Source organism: Chiloscyllium plagiosum, unplaced genomic scaffold (genome assembly GCF_037043375.1).
Source record: "Chiloscyllium plagiosum isolate Xiang-an unplaced genomic scaffold, Cpla_swu_hap1 HiC_scaffold_36, whole genome shotgun sequence".
Taxonomy (NCBI): domain Eukaryota; kingdom Metazoa; phylum Chordata; class Chondrichthyes; order Orectolobiformes; family Hemiscylliidae; genus Chiloscyllium; species Chiloscyllium plagiosum.
In genome coordinates, this window is record NW_028270174.1 from 44340888 (window position 1) to 44360185 (window position 19298).

The 19298-nt window shown below is 41.5% G+C and overlaps 1 protein-coding gene across 6 annotated transcripts in view; it reads right to left on the minus strand.

The window, feature by feature from the left end:
* rbm46 (RNA binding motif protein 46) overlaps positions 1–19298 on the minus strand; it is a 350512-nt gene that overhangs the window by 311329 nt on the left and 19885 nt on the right. For all 6 annotated transcript variants that reach the window (XR_015753360.1, XM_087980132.1, XM_087980130.1 and 3 more), the window contains exon 2: positions 15645–15724. Coding sequence is in view for 5 of the 6 variants with exons in the window: in XM_087980132.1 (XP_087836258.1) it covers positions 15645–15724 (80 nt within the window). In the remaining variant the exon portion in view is untranslated. The remainder of the gene's footprint in view (positions 1–15644; positions 15725–19298) is intronic.

Sequence of the window (19298 nt, forward strand, 5' to 3'; positions counted from 1 at the left end):
GAATCATGTTCAGCTGGACCTCTTGTTTCACAAAACTCAGAACTTAACTCTTTCCCTGCCTGCTTACACCCTAAACACATTCTTATTCTCTCCTTTTATCATTTCATGATAACCACCGGGATGGCACAACCAGCTTTCATCAGACTCTGACAGCCAGTGTTTAAACAGGTTATTGACACACAGCATACAATGATTATAACAACAAAAATTACTAGTCTGTTACAGTAATTAGAGTGTGAAGAATCCTCCCGTGTGGAAAAAAAATTAACCAGTAAAGTTCTTAAATCCACAGTCCTTTATGACCAATCCATTCTCTCCAATGTCAAATGGGAATGAGCCAGTTCTCGAAAAATCTCCTTTAGTAAAGTTCAACAGAAAACAAAATTCAATCTGTCCTTGCATCACTCCTTGGAGAAATCTGATTTCTTGGATAAGGTAGTTAAATGCTTCACAAAACTGTCAAGACTTCCATCCTTGCAGAGATATTTCAGATGGAGCAGTGCAGCAGCTGTAGCTGCAGGCCAGGCAAATGCAGCATTCTTTGCTGCCTCTGCTCCCGCTCTGCTGTTAAATGTAACAAAGCCAACTGGCTGGGTGATGTTAGCTTGATCAGTGAACCTTCATATCCCTTAAATAATCAAAAGGTGAGGTAAAGCTCACGTGGTGTAATGTGCTTAGGAAGACTACTGACAAAAATTGTATCGACCTCCTCTTCACCATTGTTAGCTTCTTCACTTTTCTTGCTCATGACTGGGGAGCTGATTGAATCCGTTGGATCAGGTTGTGGAGGGGTGGGCGGTGGTCCGAAGGTGTGCTTTACCTGTGAATGGAGAAACTCTAGAGATGATGTTAGCTGCTGAATGTATCTTTGAATTTCTTCTCTCATTTCTTCCTTGCCAAGGAATTACTGGGTATCAGTGTGAAGACACACATTTAACTACACTTACTGGTGTCTGCCTATTTCAGTATTCTTTGAATTCTTGAAGTTTATTACTCTGTTCACTATTTATGACATCAAGTTTTATACAATCCGTAAACTTCTAAATTGCACTGCCTAAACAATTCAGTCAATTATAAACAACAATCAGTGGTCCTAAAATCAAACCCTCGGGACAGCCCTTTCAAGTTATTCAAAAATTATTAACTTTTAACAAATTGATACTTGGCTCATGTGAAAGCTGTCAGGAAAAGTATTTCAAAAGTCTGCAACAGCAAGAAAACAACAATGTTTCCTGTGCTTTAGCAACTGAAGAGGCAGTTTCAGTTCAGATTTAAATCTCAAGTATTCATGGGAAACAAATGCATATTTGTTTGAACATATTTTAAAACATGTTCTCCAAATGAAACTTGCCAAATAAAACAGTCGGAATTACAATGGCAACTTTGGAAGAGATCAACATTCTTCGAATTTTCAATATGAAGAAGGCCAATGAAGAATTTAAGCAGCTCTGCACTCTTTTTGTGAACACTCTGCATTAAAATCACAGCAGCAAAGATATTTTAACACAATATTCTAATCTGGTTAAAACATGATCACTGACCTAACTGTTCCTTTTTAAACAGGCATTGTAGAATTTCAAACAAATCAGGGGCTCAAGGCACCCAATTTGATAATTTTAAAAAAGGACATAATGTTGTACAGTTTCAATGTAACAACAAAATCTGCCCCATTATACTGAATTGAGATCCTGATTCAAACAAGGCAGAACAATTACTTGAAAGGATTTTCCGAACCAGTATTTTAACAAATCAAAATTTTTAAAACATTAAACACTCTCAGCATGCACAATTTACATTGAAACTTTCCCTTTTCGATCCAAGTATTAGTACAGCCTTAATTTCAGTGTTTCTTGTTTTGTTTTTTGCATCCTCTCACTGAAATTACATTTATAAAAAGAAAGCCCTCGCAGTGGACCACATGGCGCCACAGTCCAAGCCAATCTCTTTCCCCCAGAAAAAGACTCACAAAGCCTCAAAGTTCACCACTAGGGGACTTTAATCCGTTTCTCACTTTATTCCTCACGTGGGCTTGAATCACACCTAAATACAGAGAACCTGAATTTCACTTAAACACAGAGACCTCGAAACTCACATAATACAGAAAGCTCGAATCACAATTAAACACAAAGAACTCAAACCTCACTTAAACACAGAGTTCAAAGATCACTTAAACACAGAGTTCAAACCTCAGCATAGTGCGGAGGACTTGAATCTCAATCACAACCCCTCCTCCCAATGCAGCAGAGGACTTGAATCTTTGCCTGTCAGCGTGAAACTGTGTCTCTCAACCGAACTAATTATCGTTCAAGGAATCCATAGAATAGACAGTGTTTGAACAAGGGGACCGCCCCCAGTACAGAGGAATAGCGAGAGGAACCAAGGTTTAAAATCTTACCTTGTCGGCCTATCCATCTCAAGACAGCGATGTTCTGGGTGGCTGCTGACACCGTCTAATAGTAACTATCTGTTTGGATCCTGCTGACTATTCCAATATTGTCGTCCCATTTCCCGCCCCCCCCCCCCCCCCACCCCCACTTAGTCAAAGCAAATGCTCAGAGACACAATATAGTTTTACCTCCTTCATCTTTATTCCAGGTCCTGGAGGGAGAGAGAATGATCGCCAGTGTGCATAGAGACATGAGTTCATGGTCTTCTTTAGAACATGAGTTTCTCAATGAACTATATAGTCATTTTACAGGGAGAAGCATCCAGTCGCAACATACATATTGACTGGGTGAATATGATAGTCAGCAATTGTCAATAGTAAAGATTAAGCCATCTGCTGCTTACACATGAATAATGGGCTTCACATAATGAATACTTTTCATCTTGTTAACTGACGTTACATACTGAATGTTATCTCATCTTGTTAAATGGCTGTACATAATTACTGCTTTTCCACCTTGTTAACCCATTACCCTTGCCTTCAGTACCCCATTGTTAACTGTAAGTTATCTGATTTGAGTCATGCTCAGCTGAACCTCTTGTTTCACATAACTCAGAAATTAACTCTTTCCCTGCCTGCGTATACCCTGTACACATTCTCACCAGGACTTTGGCTAATGCAGAGCACAAACATGCAAGGATAGAGAAGGAAGTTTTGGCACTCATATTTGGTGTCAGAATGATGAAAAGTATCTTTACAGTACCTTTGCAGATGTAAATTAGTAATAATAATGGTCCACAAACCCCTGCTGGGTCTATTTAAAGAGGAAAAAGCAGTGCCACCCACATAACTTCAGGCCAAATTCAGCAGTGGGCTCTAGTTCTAAGTGTGCATTCTAAGCTGGAACACCATCCAGGAGGCCAGTAGCAAATGTTGATGCATTGTACCACATCCCACTGGTGGTACTGCCATTAGAACAATCTGGAATTGTTTCAAATTTTCTGGACACACTTTTCATCTGACAATAACTCAACTAAAGAGAGAGCCAAGAAGAGCCAGGAGGGGACACATGAAAGGTCATTGGCATATAGGAGCAAGGAAATCTCCAAGGCTTTCTATAGGTATATCAGGAATAAAAGAATGACAAAAGTAAGATTAGGGCCAATCAAGGATAGTAGTGGGAAGTTGTGTGTGGAAACACAGGAGATGGGGAAGTGCTAAATTAATACTTTTCATCAGTATTCACACTGGAAAAAGATAATGTTGTTGAGGAGAATACTAAAATATAGGTTACTAGACTAGATGGGATTAAGGTTCACAAAGAAGGAGGTGTTAGCAATTTTGGAAGTTTGAAAATAGGTATGTCCCCTGGGCTAGATGAGATTTATCCTAGGATTCTCTGGGAAGCCAACATGGAGATTGTAGAACCTTTGCTTTTGATCATGGTCATAACAGAAGACTGGAGGATAGCAAATATTGTTCCTTTGTTCAAGAAGGGAAGTAGAGACAACCCTGGTAATTATAGAACAGTGAGTCTTACTTCATTGGGTAAAGTGGGTAAAGTGTTGGGAAATGTTATAAGAGGCAGGATTTATAATCATCTAGAAAGGAATAAATTGATTAGGGATAATCAACATGGTTTTGTGAAGGGTGGGTTGTGCCTCACAAACCTTAATGAGTTCTTTGAGAAGGTGATCAAACAGGTGGATGTGGGTAATTGAATTGAACTGAACTGAATTGAATTGAATTTATTGTCACATGTACCGAGGCACAGTGAAAAGCTTTGTCTTGCATGCAATACAGGCAGATCACAGAGTTAAATGGCATAGATAAGTAAATAATAGATAAACAGCGGCAAAAACAGAAACAGGCAAATGTTAAGAGTCCGTGAGTCTATTCAGTATTCTAACAACAGTAGGGTAGAAACTGTTTCAAAACCGGCTGATGCATGTTTTCAGACTTCTGTACCTTCTCCCCAAGGGTAGAGGTTGTAGAAAAACATTGTCAGGGTGGGTGGCCTTCCCTTGACAGCAGATGGATTCTATACATGGGAGATTGGCCTTGTGATTGTCCAGGCCGAGTTCATCACCCTCTGTAACCATCTCCGATCTTGAATGGTACAGTTACCAAACCAGGTAGTGATACATTTAGACAGAATACTCTCGATAGCGCAGCTATAAAGTTGGCAAGGGTATTCACCATCATGTCAAATTTCCTCAGCTGCCTGAGGGAGAAGAGACGTTGTTGGGCCTTTGTAACCAGTGCTTCCACATGAAGAGTCCAAGAAAGCTTGTTGTGGATGACCATTCCCAGGAGCTTGACACTTGTTCCACCTCTGTGCTGTTAATGTGTAGAGGGGCATGAGTAACATCCCGCCGAAACTCAATAATGAGTTTCTTGGTCTTGCTGGCATCGAGAACTAGGTTGTTCTCAGTGCACCATTTTTCCAAGTCTTCCATCTCCAGTCTGTAGTCTGTTTTGTCGCCATCTGAGAATCAACCGACTATGGTGGTGTCATCAGCGAACTTGAAATGGCATTAGTCTGGTATTTGGCAACGCAGTCATGGGTATACAGTGAGTACAGTAGTGGACTGAGTATGCACCCTGGGAGGGGCTCGAATGTTGAGTGTTAGTGATAATGAAATATTGTCCCTAATCTTCACTGATTGTGGCCTATGGATCAGGAAACTGAGGATCTAGTTGCAGAGAGCAGGGATAATAGTGTTGAAGGCTGAACTGTAGTTAATGAGCAGGATTCTTACACCACCTCTTGAGGGTGGTGTTGACGAGAACTGTTCTTGGTGTCAAGATGTTCGAGGGAGGAGTGACGGGCATGTGATATGGCATCTGATGTGGATCTGTTGGTCCGATAGGCAAATTGGAGTGGGTCAAGAGTAGTGGGGATGCTGGAGTTGTTTAATGCCATGACCAGCCTTTCAAAGCACTTCATGACCACCAAAGTTAGGGCCAATGGGCGGTAGTTATTGAGACATGCTGCACGAGCCTTCTTAGGTACAGGGATGATGTTGGCTGTCTTGAAACAGGCAGGGTCAGTGGCCTGGTGCAGGGACAGGTTGAAGATGACCCGAGAAGACCTCTGCCAGTTTATCTGTACATGATCTGAGTGCATGGCCTGGTACTCTATCTGCTCCCATTGTTTTCCTTGGATTTACGTGAAGGAAAACTGAATTGACCTCTGATGCAGTGACTGTTGGGATAGGTTCATCAGGACTTGTCAGAATAGGTGTTACCTCTCCACCGAAATTCTGCTCAAAGCGAGCGTGGAAGACACTGAGACGATCTAGGAAGGATATGTCATCATCCGGTATCTTGCATTGTCTCTTTTTAGAACTAGTGATGTCATTCAGTCCTTGCCATACTCACTGGGTGTCTGTCTGGGTCTCTAGCTTGGATCGGTATTGGTCCTTGGCTGTCTTAATGGCTCTGCGAGGGTCATACTTGGATTCCTTATATTTGAGTGGGTCTCCTGATCTGAAGGCCTCACGCTTGGGTAAAGCAGTTGATGTAGTGGATTTCACTCAGGTGTTGATAAGGTTCCCCACAGTAGTCTATTGCAGAAAATACAGGGGCATGGGATTGAGGGTGACTTAGCAGTTTGGATCATAAATTGGTTAGTTGAAAGAAGACGGAGGGTGGTGTTGATGAGAACTGTTCATCCTGGAGTTCAGTTACTAGTGGTGTACCCCAAGGATATGTTTTGGGGCCACTGCTGCAGCAGATATAGTCGACATGGATTTTAGTAAGGCAATTTGACCAGGTCCCATGTGGCAGACTGGTCAACAAATTAAAAGCCAATGGGATATAGGGTAATGTGTCAAGCTGAATGCAAATTTAGCTTAGTAACAAGAAATGTGGAGTAATGGTTGATGGGTGCCCTTGCGACTGGAATTCTATTTGAAGCAGTGTTCCAAAGGGCTCAGTGTTGCAACTCCTGCTGATTGCTTTGTACATTAATGATTTGAACTTGAACATATGGGACATAATTGGAAAATTTGTAGACAACACAAAAATTGGTCATGCAGTGGATAGTGCAGAGGACAACCTTAAGCTCCAAAATGGGTTGGTGGAACGGACAGCAAAGTGGACGATAGAGTTGAACTCTGACACTCTGGGGGGGGTTTAAACTAACTCTGCAGGGGCATGGGAACCCAGACTGTAGCTTTAGGGTGCAGGACCTGGAGTGTAGGGAGGTTAGGAACATGAATTTCAAAGGAGAGTGCCTGTAAACAGGAAAGTGGCTTGAAGTGTGTATACTTCAATGCAAGAAGTATACGAAATAGGGTAGGTGAACTTGCAGCGAGGGTTGGTACCTGGGACTTCAATGTTGTGGCTATTACGGAGACATGGGTAGAACAGGGACAGGATTGGCTGTTGCAGGTCCCAGGGTTTAAATGTTTTAGTAGGGTCAGAGGTGGGGGTAAAAGAGGGGGAGGTGTGACATTGCTTGTCAAAGATAGTATTACAGCTGTGGAAAGGACGATGGATGAAGACTCGCCATCTGAGGTAGTTTGGGCTGAGGTTAGGAATAGGAAAGGTGAGCTGTTAGGAGTTTTTTACAGGCCTCCTAATAATCCTAGAAATGTAGAAGAATGGATTGCGAGGATGATTCAAGAGAAGAGTGAAAGTAATAGGGTGGTTGTTATGGGGGTCTTTAACTTTCCTGATATTGATTGGGAAGGCTATAGCTCAAGTTCATTAGATGGGTCAGTGTTTGTCCAATGTGTGCAGGACGGTTTCCTGACACAATATGTAGATAGGCCAACAAGAGGTGAGGCCATACTGGATTTGGTACTGGGTAATGAACCAGGCCAGGTGTTAGAATTAGAGGTAGGTGAGCACTTTGGGGACAGTGACCACAATTCGGTGACTTTTACTCTAGTGATGGAGAGGGATAAGTGTGCACTACAGGGCCAGAGTTATAGCTGGGGGCAGGGAAATTATGATGCGGTGAGGCACGACTTAGGATGTGTGGCTTGGAAAAGTAAGCTTCAAGGCAAGGGCGTAATTGATATGTGGAGCTTGTTCAAGGAGCAACTATTGAGTGTCCTTGATAAGTATGTACCCGTCAGGCAGGGAGGAAAGGGTCGTGTGAGGGAGCCGTGGTTTAACAAGGAATTGGAATCCCTTGTTAAACGGAAGCGGGCGGCCTATGTAAAGATGAGGCGTGAAGGTTCAATTGGGGCGATTGAGAGTTATAAGGTAGCCAGGAAGGACCTGAAGAGAGAGCTAAGAGCAGCAAGGAGGGGACATGAAAGGTCCTTAGTTGGTAGGATTAGGGAAAATCCTAAGGCTTTCTATAGGTATGTCAGGAATAAAAGAATGACTAGGGTAGGAATAGGTCCAGTCAAGGATGGTAGTGGGAAGTTGCATGTGGAGGCTGAAGAGATTGGGGAGACACTGAATGAATACTTTTCGTCAGTATTCAATCAAGAACAGGACATTGTTGTCAATGTGAATACTGAGTCACAATTAAGTAGAATGGATGGCTTTGAGGTATGTAGAGAAGAGGTGTTGGAAATTCTGGAAAGGGTGAAAATAGATAAATCCCTTGGGCCTGATGGCATTTATCCTAGGATTCTCTGGGAAGCAAGGGAGGAGATTGCAGAGCCATTGGCCTTGATTTTTATGTCCTCGTTGTCTACAGGAGTAGTGCCAGAAGATTGGAGGCTAGCAAATGTGGTTCACTTGTTCAAGAAGGGGAGTAGGGATAACCCTAGTAACTATAGGCCGGTGAGACTCACTTCTGTTGTGGGCAAAATCTTAGAGAGAATTGTAAGGGATAGGATTTATGAACATCTGGATAGGAATAATGTGATCAAGGATAGTCAGCATGGTTTTATGAAGGGCAGGTCGTGCCTCACAAACCTTATTGAATTCTTTGAGAAGGTGACTAAGGAGGTGGACTAGGGGAAAGCGGTAAATGTGGTGTATATGGATTTTAGTAAGGCGTTTGATAAGGTTCCCCATGGTAGACTACTGCAAAAAATACGGAGGTATGGCATTGAGGGTGAGTTGGAGGTTTGGATTAGGAGTTGGCTGGCTGGAAGAAGACAGAGGGTAGTAGTTGATGGCAAAGGTTCATCTTGGAGTGCAGTTACTAGCGGTGTTCCGCAAGGATCTGTTTTGGGACCATTGCTGTTTGTCATTTTTATAAATGACCTGGAGGAGGGGTTAGAAGGTTGGGTGAGCAAGTTTGCGGATGATACGAAAGTCGGAGGAGTTGTAGACAGTGAGGAAGGACGTGGCAGGTTACAGCGGGATACAGATAAGCTGCAGAACTGGGCAGAAAGGTGGCAAATGGAGTTCAATGTAGCTAAGTGTGAGGTGATTCACTTTGGTAAGAGTAACAAAAAGATGGGGTACTGGGCTAATGGACGGATACTTGGTAGTGTGGATGAGCAGAGGGATCTTGGTGTCCATGTACACAGATCTTTGAAAGTTGCCACCCAGGTAAATAGTGCAGTGAAGAAGGCATATGGTGTACTGGCTTTTATTGGTAGAGGAATTGAGTTCCGGAGTACTGAGGTCATGTTGCAGTTGTATAAGACTCTGGTGCGGCCGCATCTGGAGTATTGTGTGCAGTTTTGGTCGCCATACTATAGGAAGGATGTGGAGGCACTGGAACGGGTGCAGAGGAGGTTTACCAGGATGTTGCCTGGTATGGTAGAAAGATCGTCTGAGGAAAGGCTGAGGCACTTGGGGTTGTTTTCATTGGAGAAAAGAAGGTTTAGGGGTGACTTGATAGAGGTGTACAAGATGATTAAGGGTTTAGATAGGGTCGACAGTGAGAATCTTTTTCCACGTATGGAGTCAGCTATTACAAGGGGGCATAGCTTTAAATTAAGGGGGGGTAGGTATAGGACAGATGTTAGGGGGTAGATTCTTTACTCAGCGAGTCGTGAGTTCATGGAATGCCCTGCCAGTAGCAGTTGTGGACTCTCCCTCATTATGGGCATTTAAGCGGGCATTGGATAGGCATATGGAGGATAGTGGGCTAGTGTAGGTTAGGTGGGCTTGGATCGGTGCAACATCGAGGGCCGAAGGGCCTGTACTGCGCTGTATTCTTCTATGTGAGATAACACAGTTAGGAAGGGCAAATAATAAAAGATGTTATAAAGCAGAGTATGAATCCTTCCCCCTTTCCAGCACTTCTGGTGGTTAAATAAATCCCTGACACTCACTTTAAAATTAATAAGTAACAACTTATTTATCTAACTCCAGCTGTGAACAAATTAATAAAACTATTGACAAACAGAATAAATCCCCTTCTGACTACTGACTGTTCCTAAATAAAGCAAGATTCTAATCGTATGCTGTTTTAATAAATACAATTCCCAATTACATTAAAAAAAATAGAGTTTAAGCTCTCGAAATTATAGCCAGATTATGTGTCTCCAGAATGTTCTGTGCTTTTTCCATCAATTCTTCAGTTAGGAATGCCTTCCCCATCGATTCTTCGGTCAGGAATGCCTTCTCCGTCATTTCTTCTGTTGGGAATATTATTTAAATTTACTGTTTTTATTTAGACATTGCTTTCTCTGAGACAACGGAGGTTGTGAGAGTCAACGATTCTATCTTGAGAGCTAAGGCCATCAGTTCTGGTGAATGGCAGCTAGCTCTGGGGCTTTTGTCCAACTGCCCCCTTCTTTTATACCATTGATGACATATCAATATTTCTATTAAATGATTAGATTTAAATTTAATAGGCTTTTGGTATCCAGGTACCTGGTTCAAATTAAGTGGCTTAATTCAAAAGAATGTTGTTTGACTAAAAACTGCTGCTTGGCCAAATAAGCATTCAGCCTTTTGATACAAATGTTTTCAACTCAGGTGCTCTCTGTGTACTTGCAAACTTTCAAGTTGCTGCTCACAGACATCCATTTTAAATTTCTAAGCAAAGAAAAAGCACATGATTTTTTAAAAGGGACCACACAACGCTTTCACCCTTTGCATTTTACAAACACCAAATTCTAACTTCCTGCCTCCCAATCCACAAGTATTCTACCCAACTTCACAACAAAGAGAATGCACAACAAATGGAAATATACTAAGAGGAGCAGATGAAGTGAGAGATTTTGATATGCTACCACACAGGTCCCAAATGGTAGCAGTACAGGTAGACACGGTTGTAAAGAAGTTGAAACTTTATTGCTGGAACAGCACAGCAGGTCAGGCAGCATCCAGGGAACAGGAGATTCGACGTTTCGGGCACAGGCCCTTCTTCAGGAATTCCTGAAGAAGGGCCTGTGCCCGAAACGTCGAATCTCCTGTTCCCTGGATGCTGCCTGACCTGCTGTGCTGTTCCAGCAATAAAGTTTCAACTTTGATCTCCAGCATCTGCAGACCTCACTTTCTCCACGGTTGTAAAGAAGGCCTTATGGAATGCTCGCCTTAGAACATTAAACTGTACTGCACAGGAATGGACCCTCCAGCCCATGATGTTGTGCCAAGCATGATGCCAAATTAAACTAAAACCATCTGTCTACCTTTGGTACATTACCCACCATCCCTTGCATATTCATGCGCTTTTTCTAAACCTCTCTTAAATGTCCCTATCGTATCTGCATTCACAACCATCCTTGGGAGCACGTTCCAGATTCTTACCGTTCTGTGTAAAAAAACTTGCCCCTCACATCTCCTTTGAACTTGCCCCTCTCACGTTAAATGCATGGCCTCTAGTATTATACATTTTAACTCTTGGAAAAAGATTCTATCAACCCTATCTCTGCATCTCATAATTTTATAGACTTCTATCAAGTCTCCCCTCAGCCTCTGCCACTCCTTAGAAACCAACCGGAGTTTTTCTAGCCTCTCCTTATAGGTCACATCCTCTAATCCCGGCAGCATCATGGCAACCCTATTTGCACCCTCTCTAAAGCTTTCACATCCTTCCTGTAATGTGGTAACCAAAACTAAATGCTGTACTCTCAGTATGCCAAACAAAGGTTTTACACATGGCAGGTTTTACACTCAGCTCCCCATCAATAACCGCAAGCATGCCATTAGCCTTCTTTACCATATTATCTACTTGCACGGCCACTTTAAGAGAGCTACGGACTCAAATCCAAAGTTCTCTCCGTACATCAATGCAATTCAGCATCCTTGGCATTAACTGTATACGTTTCCTTAACCTTTGATCTCCAAAAATGCAGCATCTCTCACTAACCCGGATTAACCTCCATCTTCCATTTCTCGGCCTTTATCTGCAACTGATCTATATCCTGCTGTATCCTTTGACAAACTTCTACACTATCCACAACCTCACCAATCTTTGTATTGTCTGCAAACCCACCCATCTACATTTTCATTCAAGTAATTAATACATCGCACAAACAGCAGATCCCTGCTGGACACCACTAGTCATGGACCTCCAGTGTGAAAAATGCCCTTCCACAACTACTCTTTGCTTTCTATGGGCAAGCCAATTCTGAATCCATGTGGCCAAGTCCATGCATCTTAATCTTCTGGATGAGCCTACCATAACGAACCTTTTTGAAAGCCTTACTAAAATCCATGCAGTCAACATCCACTGCTCTACCATACTCTCATCAATCACATTTGTCACCTCCTCACAAAATTCAATCAAGTTACTAAGACAATGGCTTGCCTGCACAAACCCTTGCTGACTGTTAGTGTGCTTTTCCAAATGCACATAAGGTAAATCACTAAGAATTCTCTCTAATAGCTTCCCAACCATCAATGTCAAACTCACTGTTCTATAGTTTTACTGATTATTCCTATTTCCCTTCTTGAACAGAAGAATAACCTTAGATATTCGCTAGTCCTTCAGGACCTCTTCAGTGGCTAATGTGGATACAAAGATCTTGGTCAAGATCCCAATAATCTCCCTTCTAGCCTCTCACAATAAACAGGATAGTTACCATTGGGCCCTGTGAACGAACACACCTTAATGCTCTTCAAGAGATCCAATACCACCTCTTTCTTGATCTCAAATTGCCCAAGCATATTAGCATGCCCCACACAAATCTTACTATCCTCCATATGCTTCTCCTGGATGAATACTAATTTCGGATCTCACCGACATCCTCTGCCTCCAAGTGAAAGTTCCCTCCTTTATCCTTGCATGGTCCTACCTTCTCCCTAGTTAATTATCCACTTGTTTTTAATGTATGTATTAACTCGATTTGCCAAGGTCATTTCATGAACTCTTCTTCCTCTCCTAATTCCCTGCTTGAGTTCTTTCCTACTTTCTTTGTATTCCTCACAGGCCCTGTCCGATTTTATTTTCCATGCTGTACATCTCTATGACTCTATGACTGGCACCTCCACATCACGTCAATCAAGTTAGTGCACAAAGCCATGTTGCTCCATGATCCAAAATGCTTGTTCGATATCTCATTCATCCTCCACGGCCTTGCTGATCTTTAAGAGGCCCCATTATCTCCTTCATTATTCTTTTGTCCTTCGTGAATCTGTAGAAACCCTCAGCTGGACACAGGTGCTGTGTCTTGAAGAGTATTGATGAAGAAGAAATTCAGCAGGAGCAGAAAACATTTAAGATTTTGCTGCTCTATGACTGGAGACAGATTAGAGGTATTTATCTCTAGTGTGACTGCCAGTGCTTTGTTTGGCCTTCGTGCTGATGTTCATGGGAGAAAAATTGGTCTTCTGTATGAAATATTGAATATGTAATTGAGCCAGCTGCATGCTGCTCTCGCTTACATTTTATTAGATAAGATGGAAAAAAGCAGAATTAGCCATTTGGATAGAAAATTGGCGAGTGGGTAGGAGTCAGAGGGTTGTGGTGGAAAGATGTTTTTCACACTGGAGCCTGTGACCAGCAGTGTGCCACAGGGATCAGTGTTTGCTCCACTGCTTTCTGTCATTTATATAAATGATTTGGATATGAATATGAGGTATTGTTAGTGATTTTGCTGATGACACAAAAATTGGTGATATTGTTCACAGCAAAGAAGATTACCTCAGAGTACAACAGGACCTTGATCAGATCGACCAATGGGCCGAGGAGTGGCAAATGGAGTTGAGTCTAGATAAATGTCAAGTGCTGCATTTTGGTAGGGCAAATCAGGGCAGGGCATATACATTTAATGGTAAAGTCCTGGGGAATTTTGTTGAATAGAGGAATCTTGGAGTGCACGTTCATCGTTCCTTGAAAACGGAGTCACAGGTAGACAGGGTAATGAATAAGATACTTGGCATGCTTGCCTTTACTGGTGAGTGCATTGACTGGAGAATTGTTGTGGCTGTACAGGACATTAGTATACTGCATTCAGTTCTGGTATCCTTGCTATAGGAAAGATGTTGTGGAACTTGAAAGGTTTCAGAAAACATTTACAAGAATGCGAACAGGGTTGCAGGGTTGGAATAATAGGGAGATGTTAAATAAGGTTGGTTATTATCTCTAAAGCATCGCAGTCTGCGGGGTAACCCTTACAGAGGTTTATAAAATCATGAGGAGCATGGACATAGTGAATATTCAAGGTTTTTCTCTCAAGGCTGGGGGTCTAATGTGAGATGGGAAAGATCTAAAAGGGACCCAATAGGCAACATTTTTTATGCAGAGGGTGGTGAGAGTATATAATGAGCTGCCAGAGAAAGTGGTGGAGGCTGGTACAATTACAAAATTTTTGAAAAGCATCTGGATGCGTACATGAATAGAACAGGTTTGCAGGCATATGGCCAAATGCTGCCAATGGTCATAGATTACTTTAGGATATCTGGTCGGCATGGACAAGTTGGTCCAAAAGATCTGTTTCCATGCTGTACATCTCTATGAGCAGGTTGGAGAGCATCTGTCTGTTGCTGTAACGACTGCCAAGTATTTATGATTGTGAAACACTATCTAACATCTATCAATTACCAATCTTGGCAGTTCCATTAGGGTGTCAAATCTGCCTTAACAAAGGAGAAGTGCTCTCTTTTGAGAAGTTGTATCCTGTTGCCAAAGTCCATGAAGGACCTGAGAGAGATGACCAGCTGGGAACCTGAATCTTGGGCTCTCAGCAATTAAATTCCCTGAGTTGCCTTGCTTCCCACACCCAGGAGTGGGATAAAATTCCACGCAAGACTCAAGTTGTAATTCAGCTTAACTGTTAGAATTTGACTTTGAACTTCATAACTGCAAAAGAAGCTACGGGCTATTTAAGTATTGACAATGGCAGTAAACTGTCAATCAAACCAAAATAGATACATTATTAAGTGTTAATAGTGTAGCAAGTCACTGAATTTTCAGTCATGACATGGATATGAGACAGGAGATACCTATAAAAGTCACCAATGTTTGTTATCACACACAGTGCTTCATGGACTAAATTGAAAATGTGGTGGAAATAGAAATTCAGACTAGAAGGAAAGGAAGAACTCTTTTATACTATATTTTGAATAGCTGGTGAGTCTTCTTTCTTGCCACCATTTTGAGGAGGTCAAGATATAGTGTGTTGCGATTAGAACAAGGGCAGCCAGGTAGACATCGTAGAATATAAGATCCCTGATGACTGGGGCTGTTAATCTGGTCCAATCATCTGACAGATATAAACATGAATCTCAGGGGTTCTGTTCACATTGGGTTCTGGCTCTGGATCATAGAATCCCTAAAATGTGAAAGCAGGCCCTTCGGCTCAACACGTTCACACCGACCCGCCAAAGAGTAACCCACCCAGAACCATTGCTTACTCTATACTTACCCCTGACTAATGCACCTAACATGCACATCCGTGAACACTATGGGCAATTTAGTATGGCCATCTCACTTAATCTGCATTTCTTTGGACTATGAGAGGAAACCGGAGCACCTAAAGGAAACTCACGCCAACACGGGGAGAATGCACAAACTCCATACAGACAGTCGCCCATAGTTGGCTCTGTGAGGCAGCAGTGCTAACCTTTGAGCCACAGCATCACAAACTATGTATGTGGAAATAACAGGTGATGAGGTGATGGGATACCAGTCTTCATAATTATTTCAGAGTGGACATGTAAATACTGACATTATATTTTTTACTAAAATCATCATGGAAACTCTGTAAATAAGCAGTGGAATGGGACAAGGACCGATCATCTGTGGGCACCAGATGTCATTGTGAGTGAATTGGAAAAGAAGTCAATGATGAATAATTTCTGGCTAAAATTAAACAGCCAAAAATGAAAGAAGGCAACCATAGTCCCACCCTTCTGAATGATGGTATAGAGATGCTAGAGAAGGATTACATGATTACCAAAGTCAAAACATGGAAATAATTTTTATTTTGTTCATTACCTTCTATTTGTTGATTTTTCAGATGATTCTGTTTTTTGAATCTTGACTTCATTCCATTGTACCTTGGATTGGTCTTTTGCCTGTCACATGAAATAGTGAACAATGTAATTCCTATCAGTTTTATTTATGTACCATAAAATGAAGATAAATGTATGAGTCTTTTGGTATATCAAACGAGTCAAGTTTTTGAATTATCTCTTTAGTAAAATAATTAATTTTTTTTAAAAAGGAGTGTTTTTTATAATTCGAAACATTTGGGTCAGAACTTTCCTGCCTAGGATGGGAAACAAACTTGAAGTATTTCTGGGTGAGCAATAATCATCCTGATTTTCATAGAGAAAGACCACTGATTGATTTCAGCTTGGGTTTTCACTTCAATGAGCTGCCACAGGGACAGGAGGGCTGTGTCAAGCATACTCAGACGTGTCAATGTGTTTTTCTTCCCATGCAAACTTTTGCCATATTATTGCTGCTATATCTGATTAAAGTCATGTGGCGATTTTGTAATTTTACTACCAAATTCTGTATAAAGACAGGTTGTTTGTTGCAATAAGGAGAGTAGATTAGTGTGGTGCTGGAAAAGCACAGCAGTTCAGGCAGCATCCGAGGAGCAGTAAAATTGACGTTTTGGGCAAAAGCCCATCAGGAATACAGGCAGAGAGCCTGAAGGGTGGAGAGATAAGTGGAGAGGAGGAAAACTTCTTCAAGGCAGACATCCTTGCAAGAGGATTCGCAGTAGGGTTAAAATCAACTACGTAAAAACAATGACCGCAGTGCTTTTCCAGCACCACTCTAATCTAGACTCTGGTTTCCAGCATCTGCAGTCATTGTTTTTACCTAATAAGGAGAGTACCTGAGAGAGCTCTTTAGGGTAACAGCTGGTGCCGTGACTCTGCTAATGGTTTTAGAATCTTAGTCTAGAGCCTGGCTTGGAGCTATCTATGCTATAGTGTAACATTGATGCCATTGATAAATAAAGGTAATAATTTAAACTAAACTGTCTGTAAGAGTTTTATATTCCAGATCTTCGGCACGAACCAAGACAGACTTACAGGTTGAGTCCAGGCATTCCCTAAGCCGTCTTGAATAGGTACTTTAACAATTTGGCGCTGCGAGCAGGGATCCAACAAGCGATACATGTGAGTAAAACTGGAAAAGTGGAGATTCATCTAAAGATCAGACTTGAGACCAATGGGCCCACACAAGATAAGGTTATAACTTGGTTGCTCTCTGTCTGCATTTTTGCGTGTGGCTTCCTCCATTTCACTCTCACACACCCTGACAGAACCCAAAATAAGATAATTTAAATAAGCACTGAAAATAGAGACCTTGCGAAGGTAAGAGACAATGCTAAGAATTTTGTGAAGGTATACAATAAATAGGATAAATATGGGTGTGACCCTAGGGAAGATAGAAGGCAAATGTCACTTAATTAGGATACATACTCAGTATCTCTGTTATGAGAAATAATTAAAGTGCAGCTGCCTAACAGAATAAGGACTGGCCTCTGGGAGGCACACATGATCTAAATCTACTTATGAAAGTTGAACAAGAGATATGGAAACAAGGTTGGGGGAGTAAAAAGAAAGAAGCCAACTCAGTGTGGAAAAACGTAACCAAAGAAAAATGGTAAAAATCCATGCAATCATCATGGAGACAAAACTGTATTAAAAAGTCATCAGTACATTAACTGAGGAAGGATTTGAATTAGATTGGACAGAACTAAAACGCAAATGTAAGCTCATGACTTAGAAACAGAATTGGAGTTGGCTAGAAAAAAAAATAGCAAAACATAAAGGCAGTGAACCACAACTTAATCTGAAATACATCCCGAAATGTTTCTGTTCTCCATCTTGGACTACCCAGAATGTTCAGTAGAAGAATAAGGAAGAAATATGTAAAAAACAATGGGAATTCAGTAGAGATCAGAATAATCTTAGGAGATTTCAATTACCATGAGACTAATTGGACAGATAAGGCAGGTAAAGTGAATAAAGGAGTAGAGGTACTACCACTGACATAGGGATTCCTTTTTACCTCAACAAACCATATTTTATCTTCCAAACCCCACAGGCAGATTGTCAGGTTAATGTGTCCTTAAAATTCAATGTGATGCCATGGATGCATGCCCAGTGGCTATCTGTCTTACCTCACACCATTTTACCAGCAGCAGAAGGGGTACTAGTAGACCCAAATGCCTGTTAATCAATTGATGTGGGAGATTTATGCCAACTGTTCTGCCAAGCACATTTCACTGGACAGTCATGTGGTCTGTCATAGGTGGGGAGTAAGGGGCTTGGTGGTGGGAAGGGACAGGGGAATAGAGTTGTAAAAGTCCCAGCAGTCCAGGGAAGGAATTGTAGCAAAAAGGTGACCACAACATAATATGCCTCAAGATAATGAGTTAAGAATAAAACTTCAGAAAATAAAACTAACATAAATTGCCAACCAACAATATAGAACAGCATTAGGAAATATATAAACAATGTTCAAAGAAAACAAGAAATACATGTCATGAAAAGGAAAGAAACAAAAACAAAATCTCTGAGATTCCATGAATAAATATACCGATATAAAAGGGAACAATTCAGAATCTATGAATGGCAGAGCACCTGGAAACTCAGACGAACAGAGGAATCTTGATGTGTTTTTTCACAGATCCCTAAAATTAGCACAACCTGGTAATTGGGTAGTTATGGAGACATATTGGGCACTTAAGTTATTAGTTGTGGCAATGATTATCAGAGGCAGGAAGTCCTGTTCAAGCTGAACAGAACTTTGGTTAGGTCATAGCCAGAGTACTATTTGCAGTTTTAGTCACCACAAATTAGGAGTGATGTGATTGCACTGGAGGGGTTGCAGAGTATATTCACCATAATGTTGCCTGGAATGCAGTATTTCCAATATAAAGACAGAGACATAGAGATCTACAGCATAGAAACAGATCTTTCGGTTCAGGTCGTCCATGCCAACCACACATGTATATTCATCTGGTCTCATTTGCCAGCACTTGTCCAAATCCCTCTAAAGCCTTCTTATTCATATAGGCATCTAGATGTCTTTTAAATGTTGTAATTGGACCAGCCTCGACAAGTTCCTTTGGGAGCTCATTTCATACATGCACTACCCTCTGTGCGAAAAAGTTGCTCTTTAGGTCCTTTTCAAATCTTTTCCCTATCACCCTAAATCTATGCCCTCTAGTTCTGGACATCCCCACCCCAGGGAAAAGACCTAGTCTATTAACCCTATCCATGTGTTACGAAACGGCGGTGATCCCTTCTACTAATTAAACCAAACATGCAGAAAAGCTCACTTTGCCCAGTAATCTGTTAAAAATGAGTGACAGAGAACTCCCAAACTCGAACATTTAAAGAAAATTAATAAACGTATTCCTTAACTCAAAAAATGAACATTAAACAATGGCTATTTACAACTCTAAGCACCCCCTTCTCTTAACTGCTTGTTATCTGCCTCCAACCCTTTAACAAAATGCTGTTCCAATAATAGCCCTATTAAAATTGCATCAATTTAATTTTAAAACCACACAACACCTGTCGTAGCTGGTGTCCTCCTCCTGTCAACTGAAGATCTCCATGGGTCGTCCTCTGTCTTTTACTGCAAAGATGTTTCATGTGAAAAAGGTTAAAAATCACA